This window comes from Mus musculus, chromosome 4, assembly GCF_000001635.26.
Source record: "Mus musculus strain C57BL/6J chromosome 4, GRCm38.p6 C57BL/6J".
Classification (NCBI taxonomy): Eukaryota; Metazoa; Chordata; class Mammalia; order Rodentia; family Muridae; genus Mus; species Mus musculus.
Genome location: NC_000070.6, coordinates 123,543,893 through 123,560,918, shown reverse-complemented (window position 1 = coordinate 123,560,918; position 17,026 = coordinate 123,543,893). Strand labels below are relative to the sequence as shown.

The 17,026-nt window shown below is 40.9% G+C and overlaps 1 protein-coding gene and 1 long non-coding RNA gene across 10 annotated transcripts in view; one reads left to right on the top strand and one right to left on the bottom strand.

Moving 5' to 3' along the window:
• Macf1 (microtubule-actin crosslinking factor 1) overlaps nucleotides 1-17,026 on the top strand; it is a 338,170-nt gene that overhangs the window by 126,884 nt on the left and 194,260 nt on the right. For all 9 annotated transcript variants that reach the window (NM_001199137.1, NM_001199136.1, XM_011240417.2 and 6 more), the window contains 2 exons: nucleotides 6,554-6,615; nucleotides 16,088-16,177. In NM_001199137.1, coding sequence (NP_001186066.1) covers nucleotides 6,554-6,615; nucleotides 16,088-16,177 — 152 coding nt within the window. The remainder of the gene's footprint in view (nucleotides 1-6,553; nucleotides 6,616-16,087; nucleotides 16,178-17,026) is intronic.
• Nucleotides 3,878-8,833, bottom strand: Gm31156. The gene is made up of 2 exons (XR_376624.3): nucleotides 8,771-8,833; nucleotides 3,878-4,128 (listed from the first exon to the last, which is right to left on the bottom strand). It is a non-coding gene; the product is annotated as a predicted gene, 31156 (long non-coding RNA).

The following is a 17,026-nucleotide window of genomic DNA, read 5'->3' as shown; positions in this document are numbered from 1 at the left end:
TTTCTCTCTCTTATCTGCCTGCCTCCTCCTTCCCTCCCTCTCCCTCCTTTCTTCTCTCTCCTTCCCTCCCTTCCTTTCTTCCTTTCCTTCTCTGTGTGCTTGCTTGCTGAGGGTTGAACTTGGAGCCTTACACGTGACAAACAAGGCACTCAGCCGTATCCCTAGCTTGAGAATTTAATTCTAGACAGGCAGAATTTCAGATAAGCATGACATGAATGAAATGTTTGAGAAGTGATTTAAAGCTGGACTTGGTGGCGCACGCCTTTAATCCCAGCACTTGGGAGGCAGAGGCAGGCAGATTTCTGAGTTCAAGGCCAGCCTGGTCTACAAAGTGAGTTCCAGGACAGCCAGGGCTATACAGAGAAACCCTGTCTCGAAAAAACAAACAAACAAACGGACTAAGCATGAGGAAGGAACAGCCAGAGGAGGAAAACTAGGGTAGAGTGGCGTCTCAGATTCAAGGTGCAGATTGTTTTAAGGGGAAGGAAACCAGTTGTGTGTGCACACCAACAACGCTGAAGCAGGATTGTCGGTTCAAGGCCAGCCTGGCTATATAGTGGTTTGTTGGAAGGTAAAAGAATGCTTGACCTTGTCTTTTACCACAGAAAATGTAAGAGATAAGCTGATTATGTTGATTGGTTCCTGCTTTCCCTGCACTTGGGAGATGGGGGCAGCGATTGGGAGTTTACGCCAGCCAGGGCTCTATAAGACCCTGCCTTTTAAAAAATCTCACTCCTTAAAAATACTGATTAGGTTAAGGAATTCTGTTTACTTTTTTCTTTTCTATCTGTGAATTGGCTAACCTGTGATAGTAATAAAGTAAATAGTTTGTTGTGTTTGTGTGTATATGCTCTGTTTTCAGATAGTCTTTCTATATAGTCCAGGCAGACCTTGAACTCAAAATAGTCCTGCCTCACCTTCTTTTTTTTTTTTTTTTTTTTTTGAGACAGGGTTTCTCTGTGTAGCCCTGGCTGTCCTGGAACTCACTCTGTAGACCAGGCTGGCCTTGAACTCAGAAATCCACCTGCCTCTGCCTTCCAAGTGCTGGGATTAAAGGCGTGCGCCACCACACTCTGTTGTGCCTCACCTTCTTAATGGTAGGGTTACAGACAGGCGTGTGACACCACACCCTGCTCTAAATGTATAATTTTTATAAAAGAAATTCTCAAAAGCAAACAGCAGAAAACATGTGTCTTCAGGGTGAGTTGTTTTGCAGTTAGAATCAGACTGTTCTTGGTCTTTGTGGCAGTTACTAGAGTGCAGCAAGTGAGTCTGGTGTCAGGAAAAGTGTAGTTCAGAATTTTGCTAGCTTTAACTTTCCTGTTGCGGCAGGCAGTATTGTATGTCCCAGCATATAGGTAGTACTTATTAAAGTTTGAAGAGGTTTGTGTATAAAATTGGCTTCTTACATAGAACTCAGTTCAGTTCTGATCTCATATGGGGTGCCCACTACACCTATCTCTTGTTGCTTTAACTAGTTAGAATCATGTATTTGGCCAAACATGTATGTTTTTATTTTTGTTGTTTTAGGTCTTATTATTTACTATTTAAAGCTTTAATGTTAGGCATTTTAAGGGGAAAAAAGTAAAGTATGATCTCTAGCTTCAAAGAGTGGTTATACCTGGTGATAGAAAGACAAGCATGTGAAAAGTTCAGATCTCTGTTGATGAATGATTAGCACAGTCAGTACCATGAAAATTAGGAAGACAGAAGAGTCTGAATAAAGATCAACAAAGTCCACCAGCCTGTTTCCTATGCATTTAAAATCTCTAGTCATTTGCCTTTACCTATGAGATATAGTGTGGGCTCAAGCTTGTCGTGAAAGGGCACAATGGGCCAGGCCAAAGTATCAGATTTCTAAAAAAGAAATATTGATTTTATGTGTGTAAGTATTTTATTAGCCTGAATGTATGTATGTGCTCCATGTGTGTACCTGTTGCCCAAGGAGGTTAGAGAGGGCTTTGGATCCCCTGGCATTGGAGTTATAGGTGGCTTTGAGCCATCATGGGGGTGCTAGTAACCAAGGCCAGGCCCTCTACAAGAGCACCAAGTGCTCTGAATGAACACAGTCTCTGTAGCCCCAACCTATCAGTTTTAAGTCTCATTGCTGTCTGGTAAACCATCTTAACTTATCAGCTGTCACAAATTGTCACTGTGAGTTCACTTAGGTGTGACCTCAGGTAGCAGCTTGCCCATCTCTGTTCCTTGTTTTTGTCCATCGAACTTGTCCTAGGGATTGGCTCAGTGTAGAAGAGAGAAGTGAAAAAGGAAGCTACAGTAAGCTCAACCACACAGCAGGTGTGTGTGCCTGCTGCCTGAACACCTCAGCTCAGATTTAGACTTAGTACGTGTTACCAATAACAGTGTTTTACATTCAAATTTTCTGCTCTGATAGAAACATAACAGATGGCTTATAGAAAGTTAAGATTCTTCTTTTTCTACCACTATTCCTCAGTAGGTATCACATTTGTATATCTTTGTATTGTATTAGAATGTTTGATTTTATTTGTTTATTTGTTTGAAATTTTAAAACAATCTTATAGCCCAGGCTGGCCTCGAATCCACTAATATAGTCTAAAATGAACGCTTGATCTTCTCGTCTCTATTCCCGTGTGTTGGGATTTCAGGAATACAACAACGTTTCAAGCTAGAATATGACTTAACAATGTTTTACTTATTTGTGCACATACCACAGCACACTTGGAGGTCAGAGGTCAACTTATAGGAGTTGGTTCTTTCTTTCTAACCCATGGATCCAAGGACCAAACGCAGTTCATCAGGCTTGGTAGCAACCTCCTTAACCACTGAGCCATCTTTCTGACCCTAGAATATTTGCCCTTTGAGTTACAGATAGTTGTGAGCTACTATGTAGGTGCTGAGAATTGAACCTGGATCCTCTGGAAGAATAGTTGGTATTCTTTCCAGTCCCAACTGCTATTTGAAATTTTTAGACTTAAATTTCTTTTAAAAAAAATCACTTAATAAATTTTGGCTTGAGATTGGGACAGATATTCTAGTAATTTCTAAAATGACTGTAAACATACTGCTATTGTGTACTATATATTTTCCAGTTCTCTCTGCATTGATGACTATAAAATTATCATTCAACTCTGACAAATAGTCAAGATGCTGTATGTTCTGTGGTATCAGATATTTAGCCAAGATTTAATTATTTCTATCTGTGAAAATAAACAAGCATATCCATCTTGTTAGTATGTCATTCTGTTTTCATCTTTAATAAATTAAGAAAAGTATATATGCCAAAAAATGTTTAATCATTTGTTATCAGTAAATATATTATTGCTATACTTATTTTATGTCATTGGTCTATTTTTGGAGTCATATAAAAATTTTATGGAAGAAAGAGAGTTGAGCAAGTAAAAGAAAGCAGTTTAAGAGACTGGGTGAAATACACTTACGGGTTATAGCACTTATGAAACTATGCAACAAAGTTGTATTTTTAATTTTAAGTTTATGAGCATTTGCCTGCGTGTATTTTTGTGCACGATTTAGATCCTTGGTACCTAAGAGATCAGAAAAGGGTGTGAGCTCCCTTAGAACTGGAGGTGTGGATGGTTATAAGTCACCATGCAGCAACAAGTGCTCTTAACTACTGAGCCGTCTTTCCAGCCCCGATTGTTGGCATTTTTACTACCAGAGTCTGAAGGACCTTGGAATTAGTTTTTTTTTTTTTTTAAGATTTATTTGCTTATTTTATGTATATGAGTGCACTGTATCTGTCTTCAAACACACCAGAATAGGGCATCAGATCCCATTACAGATGGTTGTGAGCCACCATGTGGTTGCTGGACATTGTGGGAATTGAACTCAGGACCTCTGGAAGGGCAGTCAGTACTCTAAACTGCTGAGTCATCTCTCCAGCCCTGGAATTAGGTCTTTAATGAAGCTTTTATGCAGATAGTAAGAGAATGAACAAATAAGTTGTATTTTAAGGAATAACTATTACTTGGAGTGGTGGGAAGAGAAAATATCATATTACAAATAGAATAAATAGCATGAGTGTCATGATGAGAAGATACTGGCTTGAAGCTGATTCTTGCTCAGTCTTCAGATGGTAGGACCAAAAAGTATGATGACGTTGGACCAAAGCAGCATCTAATAAAAGAACTAGAAATGGTAGCATACAATGAGCAAGTTGTAAAGAATCTTGGCTTCAAATATTTACGTGACTCTATTAAGCTAAACCAGATTAGACCTAAAATAAATAAATTTCTGACTGTCCTCTAAGTAAGAGTCAATAGGTAGACTTTACACAGAAAGCAGAGCCCACCACTTTATTTAAAGAGCATAAGTTGTTATGTTGCTTCATGAGATGATGGGTGCCCTCAACTGCTCTAGTGTACCGTGTGTGACCAGGACAGATCTTTCAACCCCAATATAAGGTTACGAGGGCGTTAGAATGAGTAACTTGGGAGATCTATATGTTAATTCTGAGGTGTATAATAGGGAGAGACTTATTTCATGCAAAGCAGGAAAAGATTCAATCTAAAAACGATGTGAAGACAAAGTCTTGGGGAGAAACTTCTTCCCGAGTGAAAGCAATACAAACCCAAAAATAAGAAGGCAGGGTGTTCCCCCAGGAGGGAAGGCTTCAGAGTGAGCATGGCACGGTGTGGCTTTTCCTAGGGGGTTCTGTTAAGAGAGTAGCTGCTCTTGTGCAGAGTTTCATGCAAGCTGTTAGTTTGGAACACTGGTGACTCTCATTAAAAACTTTCTCCTTCTGCAATTCTCTGACCTAGGGAAGCCATGGGAAGAGCTAAGCAGCGCTATTTACGTGAGAGACCCTAAGAACAGTCACTGATTTCTCCATTGTGTTGTCTGGCATGGGGAGGGCTAACATTCAAAATTCTTAATGAATTGGGTACCATGAGAGTGGTTCAAGATCAAAAATAGTTAATGGAGAAGACATAGGGCATGATTCAGTGAATCATGTATGAGCATGTATGAGACTCTGGGGTTAATCCCTACCATGCCCCTCCCCACATAAAGGAATAGCGAGGAGGTATTAGGTATTTTGCTTTTTTGTTTGTTTGTTTGAGACAAAAGTCTGCTGTATCCTAGGCTGATTCTACATTCTCCCTCTAGGGAGACTCTAACTCCCTGTGTAGCCAAAAACGATCTTGAACTTCTGACCAGTTTTCCTCTCTCTACCTCCCAAGGGCTACAATTACAGCATGTACCACCATGCCCGCTCATGCTGTGCTGGGGCTCAAACTCAGGGCTTTACAAGTGCTCTGTCAACTAAGCTACATGCCCAGCCCTGTACATTGATAAAGATGACTGCTTTTTATATTTGGAGGCCTGGGGCTCAGAGTATGCCCTCATTCAGATATAGGGCAGAGGTGTTAAGACAGCAGATGAGGGTAGGACTGGAGTCATTTGAGTCAGTGGCTAGAGATGAGTTGCTGATGTTCATGGAGCCAAGTGGTCTCAGACACACAGCCAACATTCAAGACATCTGTCTGTCTGTCTGTCTGTCTGTCTATGATGTGAGTGTAGTCTCTAGGAAAGGTTTGTGAGATTTGCTGTGTGTCAGTGGAAGCAGCAGGGAATGGTCAGTGACAGTGAGGGTGATGGTGATTTGTTTTATGGTTTTGTTTTATTTTTTCTTTTAAAAAGTTATAAGGAAATGGCAAAATGGGTCAATGGAAAGGGTGTCTGTCTCTGTATTTGTTCCCCCCCCCCAAGAAAATGTAATAAAATTTTAAAGTAATTATTAGCATATTCACTGTACAAAAGATGGGTTTCATTGTTTTCACCCACATATATGATGCATTTTTGCTCAGTGCTGTATGGATGGTGCAGTCTTCGGATAAATAGGAAAGAATCAGGCCTGGTCACTCAGTTCCAGGACTTGGCTCTGGGGAATTGCTCAAGTGAATCTTCCATAGGAATGATTATCTGTGGGGCAGTCATTGTCAAGTCCTGACAGAACTGATGTTTCTGTTAAAGAGGTTTTTTGAGGGGGTGGTTTGTGAGAAAGAGGAAGAGTGTGCTATTTAGGAGAAGGGAGAGATAGATGCTCAGGGGAGCTAACCTGGGTGGCTTTGGGACATGGCTGGCTGCTGAGGAAGTGGGAATGGAGTACCAGACGTGGGAGGAGGAGCAGTGTTAGGTGGGCAAAGTGATGCAGATGAGACGAGAGAGGGTTGTAGTGTCTGTACTATGCCCTGAGCCTTCCCACTCCTCTCTTGCTACTGTTTGTAACTTTCGCCTGTCGTGAGGGGTACAGGGGGTCTGCCACTGTGCTCTCTGCTCTACTCAAATTGTCGTGCTGAGGAGACAGTGATGTGACAAGGTTTTGGATTCATGTGATTCTGTCCAATCTGTAAAGTAGTCAGAATCAAAAAAGAATAAAAGATATTTCAATGAGCTATATCTTTCTAACAAGAAGTCATTGTCCCATGGCTCTGTACCTAAAGTCAACCTCTTCTGTTGGTTCTAGATAAACTGGGATGTGGACAGGGCCCAGTGTGGGAGCTTGCTGCTACATAGCACTAAGTCAGTGCCTCGTTATGTTTTTCTTTTGCAGATGAGCGGGACCGAGTGCAAAAGAAAACATTCACCAAGTGGGTCAACAAACACTTGATGAAGGTAGGATTCGTTTATGTGTTCTTGTATATGTGGAAGCCAAAGCTTGATGTCCAATTGATTTTTTTTCCATTTTATTCATTGAGGCAGAGCTCATTGGTAAAGTTAGTCTTGCTAGCCAGCTTGCTTTGAGGATCCCCTGTCTGCTTTCTGAGGCTGTAATTGTAGGCAGGCACTATACCTACCCAGCATTTATGTGGCTATCTGAAATCCAGGCTTCATGCTTTTCTTACCCCCACCCTGCTCTAGTCTTCCTGCTAATGTGACAAACACTATCTGTGAGCTATCTCCCCATCTCCTCATCAGCAGTGTCACATGTACAACCTCAGCACAGTGAGTTTGGTGATACCAGGTGATGGTTCCTAAGATTCTAAGAACACCGCTTCTAACTATGAATAAAAAAGTTACTTTATAGAGCTGGAGAGTTGGTCCAGAGGCCATATTCAGATGGTAAGGCACACCTGAGAGCCATGTGACTCTAAAGGCACAAACAAAAAGTTTGATTTTTCTTTTTCTCAGTTGGGTTAGTTGTTCAGGAAACCTGACCAAGAGGTAGTTACATAATCAAACGTAGTTCCTTAGGACTGGGCTGGTTCAGTGGCAAGCAACTACAGTGAGGGTGATTTTCAAACCACAAGACTTGATGAAGAGAGCCTTTCCTACACTTAACCTCAAGCCCCAGATGCATCTTTCACAGGTGTCCTTGATGGACTCATCTGGATGTTGCCCAGGCATTTTCTATAGTTGACACATCTTAAATTGCTAAATACCTTGCTTGTTGTCCAGGTTAGGAACCTCGATTAATATAGTAATAGTAATCTGTCTGCCTCTTGTTACCCAATCCAATAACTCAGCTCAGAAAGGTGGCTTGCTTCTGTGTTCTTCTCCACACCTATCGCTTCTGTCCCTGCCCAGGGCTTCTTCATTTCTTCCTTTGACCACTCTAATAGTTTCCTAACAAAGTGCTCTATAATTGTGATATTAGTATTAGTTTATTGATGACTTCCAATAAATCAGACATTTTATAGTAAGTCTTTCTTATGGATTATCTCAATCCTTCAGGACTGTGCTGAGTATTCTATTAATAACCTTATTTTATCAGTGAGGAAAATAAAGTTTAGGAGGTGTGCAGCTTGTTCAAAGTCACACTACTAAAAATAAGCAAACTGAAAATTTAAACCTCAGCCAATTAAAGTCTGCAACACATATTCTTAACCTGTAAAACTTGCTCTGGCTTCTGCCTTTTGTGTATGTTTGCTTGGAGGGGGGAGGGCAGTGAGCTTAATTAGGGTTCTCTCAACTTGTCAGTGGCTGCTGCTAAGAAAGTGTCTTTTCCTCAACAAACATTGTCAGCCTGTGGGGAGGTGGGACCGCTGCATACTTTCCTACCCCTCCCCCGCCCCTGTCCTTTAGTGCCCAATTCCTCTCCTATCTAAAGCTCTTGCTGCACTGTGAGGCTTGCTATTTTGTTTCTCTTATCTTTGCTCTGCTCTCCTTCTGGCTGTTCTGCCTATCAACTTACTATCTTCAAATAAATATTTCCCTGGCTCTCCCAAGTAGAATCAATTATCCTTTCCTTTATGTACCTCCTTGTATTTCTTATATACCGCTGTTAGTGTTCAGATGCCTTGTTCTGAATCTTTCTGCTAGATGGATGTTTGTTTTTTGTTTTTAGATTGTATCTTTATTTCCATTGATGTTAGAATGTACTCTGGTAAAACAACTTTAGAGGAGAAAGGGTTTATGTAGCTACAATTCCAGGTCACAGCCCATCATTGTGGGAAGCCACTGCAGGGATTTGAAGGAGTTAGTCACATTGCATCCATAGTCAAAAGCAGAGGAATAAATGCACACATGCTTGCTCTTCACCACTTCAGGCCCAGCTCACAGTCTACACACAGTTAGCGTGGATCTTCAGGCCATTAATCCAATTATGAGAAATCTCCACAGGCATGCCTAGAGGCCGACATGTTCTAGGCAGCCCTTCATTGGGACTCTCTTCCCAGGTGAATCTAGGTTGTGTCAAGCTGCGAATTAAATCTAACCATAATGTGTTGTGGTTTTCGTAGCGTCAGGACAAAAACGACAGGTGAGAGACAGAGTGGAGGAAAGACAGCAGCCAAGATTATTTACTGCTGTAAATTCCAAGAGTAGTTACCTGTTATCTCTAATTGATGATACGGATGGTATTCCTCTCTGTGGTTCAGAATCCTTCTCAACCTGTCCAGTTTCATTTTCAGTCTCTTCTATGGGATGTATGCTGTAGTCACACCAAGACTAGTCATACTGCTGACTAAAGACTTTTCTACTGCTCTCTTTGTTCCTCTTCTTAGAAAGTCTCCTATGCCCAGCCACTGCCTACTAACCATTTTTGGCTGAGGATATAATCTTTCTGATCTTCTGACCTGTATTCCTTAGACTAAGCCACTTGCAATCTCCTCTCTATTGTGTGTCACTTGGAGCAGATGCCTGTGTGTTTGCATACTGTCTCCCTTTAGAGACCACAACAGTATATAATATATATATATATATATATGTATATATATATATATATAAAATATGACTTTTCTGCAAGCACTGGGACATGAGACATATCTAATAAATGTGTTGCCTCGAGTAAATAATAGTAGTAGTGCCTGGTAACTTACAGAGTGCATTTTGTCTGATTTTCTTTTTACAATAACTTCCCAAAAAACCACCTGCCTAAACAGTGAAGCTACCTTTTGTGGATTTTAGAATATAACCCTCTCAGTTTTTACCACAAAAGAAGGTGAAAATTAGTGAGGTGAGATGACTTCCCCAAAATTGTGTAGTTAGTGAGAGGCTGAGGTAATAAGTCAAGTGACCAAAACTACTAGGCCTTTCTACTTAACACGCCCTCAATACCTCATACCTGTCTTACAGTTGCATGAGCCAAATGTCCTGACTCAAGCTGGACTACTAAGCTTTGTATTTGGATTCATATGTTCTGGCTTGCTGATGCTCCTTTGTGCCGATGGTGCCTGTTGTACTGTGTGATGGCAGGAGGCCTGGGAAAGGGACACAGAGGAACACATCACAGCATCATCAGACAGTGGAGACCAGCCAGAGCTTTGCTTAAGCCCTTGCTTATCCTAGTTTTTATCATTTTCCAGACTGTCAGATTTAAAGTTCCAACAAGACAGACAGACAGATAGACACACACACACACACACACACTGGTAACCAGAATCATTGTATTAAAATTGAGTTCTTTGAACTTTGTGTGTTGAAAGTTAGGGAGCAAAATTTTGTGAGACTTTTGCCCGGCTATGCAAGTGCAATCAGATGAATTCCTAGGCTGGTTTAAGAGCAAAACCAAATAAGCTTCTCTTTTTAGATTTAGTTGATCTAGAATCTCTTGGCTTCTAGAGTAAGAAAGTTAGCTCCTTTCTTATTGCAAACAGGACTGATACAATCTTAGAAGATGTTTGTTAGGAATGTAAACATCTGAAATGTATAAACAACCTAACTTAAAATGCAAGCCCACAAACCTAAAAGTTATTCTTTGTGCAAGAATCATCAAAAAAGGAAAATCGGGCCATGTTTAAATTTTATCTATATTCATAATACAGAGATTGTGTCTAAATTCTCATAGTTATAAGATAGATCTTACCAAAGAGACAACCAAGAAAAGCATGGGGCACTGGGCATGGTGTGCCATAGCTACAAACCTAGCACTTAGGTTGGGAGGACTTTTGTGAGTTCAAAACCAGCCTGGGCTATAAAGAAGTCACTGTCTCAAAACAGAAAGGATGTGATTATGTTTCCTCAGATAAGTTATATCTCTACTAGTAAAATGAGCTATTTCAAGCTAAATTGATACACATATTCATATTCTCTCTCTCTCTCTTTCTCTCATTTATTGGGAAGCTGCTCTCAGGTGGGTGAACTCACTGGCCCCAAGGAAGGAAGCAAGGGAAATTGCCAGGGGAGGGAGAAGAGAAAGCGGAGAAAAGAGAAGGAAAGGGGGAGGGGATGGGGTAAGAAGGGGAGGAGGGAGAGGGGAACAAGATAGAGAAAGGAGGGGAACCAGAATGTCAGGATTATATAGGGAAGAGCCTCTAGGGGAAGGGCAGCCCCTGGGCTGGAAATTTCAGGGTTGAGGGTGGGGTGTGTCAGGCAGGGACTGAGAGATCCTGGGAGAACCTGGACACCAGGTCTGCTGTGGTGTATAAAATATGCACCTTGGCCTTGGCTCACATCTGAAACCCAACAGGTAGAATGATTCTTTTCATTTTTATTCATGTGTGCAGTCTAGAGGCCATAGACTTTGAGATTTTAGTAAGAATTCCAGTTATACCAGCATACATTTCATTTCTAAATGTTCACTGTCATTTCCAGCTCTCCTGTTTCTTTCCTCTTTTCTGCCCCCTCCCTCCTCTCCTCTCTTTTTTCTTTTGTGTTGTATGGTTTTTGAGACAGAGTCTCACTCAAGCCCAGGTGGCCTCAGTGGTACCTGCTTGCTACTTCAGTCTCCGCATCCAGTGGATGTGATGCGCAGCCAGATGCCGCATCCAGCCTCTCTGTCTAGTTGAGGACTCATCTGAATATAGGGTAGCTAAGGATTCCCGGCCCTGCTTGAAATGCAGCTCCTGATCGCAGGCTACCTGAGAAGAGGATTTGCTACTCTCCATTGGTGCATGAATTTCCCCCTTCTCCCATTTGACTTGGCCTTAACTATATACAGATTCTCCACTTCTATGCTTAAAGCTTGGCTATTAAAAGTGGTAATGCAACCTTTTGTGGATTTTACATCATCATCATCATCATCATCACCATCACCACCACCACCACCACCACCACCACCACCATCATCATCATTGAACCTCCATCAATCAAAGTTGACTAGTATTACCATCTAGAGTCTTCAGTATTGGAGGAATTTTGTTTTGTTTTTGTTTTTTGTTTTTTTGTTTTTCAAGACGGGTTTTCTCTGTGTAGTCCTGGCTGTCCTGGAACTTACTCTGTAGACCAGGCTGGCCTTGAACTCAGAAATCCACCTGCCTTTGCCTCCCAAGTGCTGGGATTAAAGGCATGTGCCACCATTGCCTGGCCTTTTTTTTTAAGATTAAAAAAAAACAAAAACAAACAAACAAACAAAAAACGCAACGCCTCTTCCCTAGCCATCTGAGTAGCTGAGACTAGAAGATGTGTTCCTCTGAGTTGGGCACATTCTGAGTCCAGAGACAGAGTGTTCACTCTCCTGACGTCAGTGGGCATTTCTGGACTCTACTTTTGTGCCTTCTATTGAGCACAAGTCTTGCTGAGTAGAAGTTAACTGTCATCCGTTTCTAGTGTGTTAGACTGTACCTAGTTACTCAGTATGGACTTCACTCTCCCACTTTAGAGACCCACAAATTCAGAAATCCGTCTGAGGCTACCAGGCTGGCTCACTCTCACTTTTCCTGTATTTTTATGGACGAGTAGGGTTCCCTTGACCCTGTGTTGTTATTGTACTGAGCATTGAACCCCAGGACTTGCACACGATCCACAGGTACTAAGCACCACATCTTTCCAAAAATGGACACGAGAATATGAAATACACTTTCCTCTTTTAAAACTTCTTCTGTCATGTAGTTGTTCTACAAAGCTAGACCAAGGACACTAAGCTGTCAAGCTTCCTTCTAATTCATTATCTTAGAGGATCGAGTTTTTCTCTATCAAAGAATGCCACATGAAAACTCTTGTTTCTTCTTGTTGCTGTAGAGACCATAGACATCTTTAAATGGAAAGAACACAGCTAAAAATAAGGGCTCTGTGGTCTGGCCCCAGCACTCACAGACGCTTCCCAGCAGTGGTGCATGGCTGTGGGCCCAGGTGCTTGGGCAGCATGATCATGTGGGTCAGTTGTTCAGAGCGGCCTCAACAGTGCAGTAGGACCCCATTTCAAAGACAAAACTACCCCAAAAGAAGAATCATGTGTACCAAGTTAAAGATGTGGGTTTTTTTTTTTTTTTTAAATGGAAAAGCATGAACGGTGTAGTTTTTTGATACAAAGTTCCTCTAGTCTGTGTTGGTCAACTGCCTCATCTTCCTGTTTCTGCTTCCTGAGAGCTGGGATTCAAGGTGTCTGCCACCATGCCTGTTATATATATGATTAAAAATAATAAATCTCTTACTTGATTCAGTTGTCCCTTTTCATAATCAACTATTAATTATTTTCTAACCTTTAGAAAAGATCTATTTTTGTGTGTATGTGCGTGCATGCACACCCCCATCAGTGTACTGGTGTATCACATGTGTGACCAGAAGTCATTGGATCCCTGGGAGCTAGAGTCTAGGTAGTTATGAGCCACCTTACAGGGTGCTGGTGATTAAACTTGGGTCTTCTGGAAGAGCAGACAGTATTCTTGAACAGTACTCTTTCTAAAAAATGATACCAGATGGTGAACCCAGGGCTTGTACATGTCAGGCTAGCACTTCGCACTGAGCTATGTTACCAGGTCCTGACATTTTTTTTTTTTTAACTTTCCATTCATTAATTTATGGTATGATTTCACTTACATCCTTCTCTTGAAAATGTTTTCCCTCTGCCACTTGTATACTTGCATGTACTCACAAACAAGCAACTTACACTAATTTATAGGGACATAAACTTTTTTTTAAAGGATCCAGCAAGATAACCAGGGAGTGGTGGTGCACGCCTTTAATCCCAGCACTCAGGAGGCAGAGGCAGGAGGATTTCTGAGTTTGAGGTCAGCCTGGTCTACAGAGTGAGTTCCAGGACAGCCAGGGCTATACAGAGAAACCCGGTCTTGAAAAACAAAAAACAAACAAACAAAAAACAAAAACAAAAAACAAAAACTCAGCAAGATGGGTTAGTGAGTAAAAGCACTTGCTGTAGTTGCCTGATGACCTGAGTTTATTTCTGGGGTCTCACTGTGGACAGAGAAAACTGACTCCTGAAGTTGTCTTGACCTTCATAGACAACACACATACACACACAGAGCACACATAAAATGATGGGGATGATAATAATGAGTATCTTTATAAGAACGTAGAACAGTTGTAGCCATCGCCCATCACCCTCCTTGAGCCTTGCAGCACTCTGTCCTACAGCCACACCCCTCCCCACCCCCCCACGCTGTGCTTTCTTGTTTATTTTCTCTGCTTCTCTTATTGCTTCTGCCTTTTCTTTGCTTAGTGTCCCCCGCCTGGCTTTTATTTTATTGATTATTTTTCCATATGCTGCCTGCCAATTTTGGCTTCTCCCTGAGGCTCTGTCCCTAGCACTCTGTTCTTTCTTGCCCCTATCTTTAAAGCCTAGTAGTTCCCAAGTCTTTAACTAATACCTCAGTGCATGTGACTTCCAAATTGAAGTTCTCAGCTGACCCAGGTTGAATGCTGATAGTTGACCACTTTAAGAACATTTGGAGGTCTTTTCTCTGCATTTTAAACTTGCTGTATTTAAAGTTTAATTCCTCTAGAGCTTTTCCCTTCTAACTTTCATGATCTGTTCATTTGTTGATAGTGAACTACAATTTTTCTACAACAAAATCTTGAAACATTGAGTTGTTTGAGGGAGGAATGTTGCACTGATGGTTTGGTTGGCTCTGTAGACTTAGGAGAGCCTAATGCTAAATTTCCAGCAATTTTGTGAGTTGGTTGGAGATATAATCATTATTAAAATTAAGTTAAAAATTTATTAATAAAAGTATATATAAAATAAAAGCTGTAAGTACATGAGGTTTTTCCACATATGACAGCTTGAATTTGGTTTTGGTGGAAGTATTTTTACCATGGAAATCAGCAGTGCTACTAAGTCTGAACCAGATGCCTGGCTTGTTCGTTGTCTCAGTAGCCTTGTTTACGTGCTGCTGGGGATTGAACCCAGGGCTTTCTGCACGCTAGGCAAGCACTCTATCAACTGAGCTATATCACCAGTCCAGATGCACCCCCCGCCCCGTGTGTGTAATGTATGTATGTATATATGTAGCAGCTTTCATACACCTTGTTTGTAAGACAGGAGTTGTCACTAAGAGCTGAGATTTTCCAGTTACCTAAGTTGGTTGGTCAGCAAGAATGTCTAATTGTAAGTGCTTGCCCAACACCTTGTGTGAGTGCTGGGGATCAAACTCACTTCTTCATACTTACGAGGTAGACGAGTTGTAGACTGAGCTGTCTCTCTAACTCCAAGCTTACTTTTTATTTTGAGACAGGGTCTCACTCTTGTAGCCCAGGATAGTGTCGCCTTTGCTTCTCAAGGCTAGGGTTATAGGTATCCACCACCATGCTGAGCTTAAACTCATTACTTCTGAAAATAGCCTTTCTTTTGTTACCTAGAAAATTATTTATGTAGAAATTGTTTTCTTCCTATTTTTACCAGTCTTCTCCTGGTGTCACTTAGTGAAATTGTTGCTAAACTTGGAGAGAGTCAGAAGACCCATGGTAGCTAAGCCACAAGACTTGCTTTCTTCCACTTCTTTTGTTGGGATTAAGTAAAGAAAACAAGATGGTGACTGAGCATACAGCCTAGTGCTTACCGGGGAAGACCAGAAAGACCAGGCTGAAGCCAAGACTTCCCCTTTGTGACCTTTAGCAGTACTAAGTCCTCATGTACAAAACAGAAACAACAAGAGCATTTTTCACAGATATGAGTGATATATGAGATAAAATATAAAGCGTTTAGTATCCACTATGTTTGACGTCAACCATATTTGCCAAAGTGAGATTTGTTTTTATCATAGTTAAGTTATAAAATTGAATTTATTTCAATTAGAATAATTTAACAATTAAAGATAATTCTAATTCATTATCAGATCATGGAAGAGAAGGGTCAAATTGAAGTACATTGAGTGAAATGTTGGCTGCCTTGCCCTTGCCTAGTGCCCAGTGCCCTGGAAGGATTTTCTGACACTGAGTGAACTCATCTGGCCATCTTAGCTCTCCACCAATCACATTTTACTCCATAGTCATTCTTGAAATGTTTTTAGGATAGATGAGTCCCCATCTTCTTTTCCAGACTTTCTAGAATATTGCTCAGTGTTGTTTAGTATACAGTCAACCTGGCTTTAGTGTAGAAAGCACATATGGTGCAATTAAAAACACTGTTGATTCCATATGGATTTTACTTGGACTTGGAAATTCCTGAGTTTTATTATTGCTGCTTCTTCTTCTTCTTTTTTAAAATATGGTTTGGACATATTTTTTAAAATGATTTATTTATTTATTTTATGTATATGTACACCATTGCTTTCTTCAGACATACCAGAGGAGGGCATCAGACCCCATTGCAGATGGTTGTGAGCCACCATGTGGTTGCTGGGAATTGAACTCAGGACCTCTGGAAGAGTAGTCAGTGCTCTTAACCACTGAGCCATCTCTCCAGCCCTTATTATTGCTTCTTGATTCACATTTTTTAATTCATAGATTTATCTCGAACTAGACATCCTCTGGAGGATGATCAAATGATTCTAGATTAGGTAATGACTGTCTTGTCATATTTTCTTTACAGGTCCGCAAGCACATCAATGATCTCTATGAAGACCTTCGGGATGGACACAACCTGATCTCCCTGTTAGAGGTCCTCTCAGGCATCAAACTGGTGAGCTTCTTTCTTCTAACGAGAGTCCTGTAAGCAAGGCTTCCTGTAGCAGTAGTTTAGTGCTTGCTCCATTGGGCGGGAGAGAGAAGTAGATGAGTTATTGATAACACTTTGTTTCTCACTCAGGCATATAGTTTACAGGTGACATCATCTCAATTTATACATTATGTATTGTCATGTGAGGTCTCTGTACCCAAGTCCTAAGGATTTAACTTGAGACTTCACACCTGTTAGAAGGCATTGTGTAATTAAATTATGTCTCCAGCTTTAGGTCTCATGCCTTGATAAAATCAGAAATACTTTTATTTTGTACCTCCGGACACCTTCTTAGTCATTCCTCATCTCTCTCTAGATACTAATCTTTCAGAAACATTATATTCATGTTTAAAAGTTTTTGGGGGAATAAATTGCATTTTTCTTTGTATAGGTTTTTTTTCTAGTTTGTATAGACTTCCCTTTTCTCTATTATGTTTTTGTCTTTTTCTCCTAATTTTCTGTGTTTAGCTAAGCATTTGAAGTTTTTAAGAACCCAGGTGTTTGGAGTTTCTCCTACTTTCCTCCATGATTTGTTGAGTCCCACAAATGTGGAAAAATTCTGGCTTGGTCTGAGCGAGCCTGTCCTCATAAAGCAGTGTTTACACACAGTCTCCTTACATATGCTGGCCTGTCCCAGTGCTTGTGGGAAGCCCTTTCCTACAGAGAATCCTGGCTGAGACCCCTGACCCTTCAAAGAATACCTCTCACACTTGCTTTGTTTAAGGGATTAAAATAACATTCCTTTGGCCATTGTTTCAAATATCTAAGCACAATGGAAGCAAGTGTTCTTTGTGTGTGGTTCAGTGTCTTTCT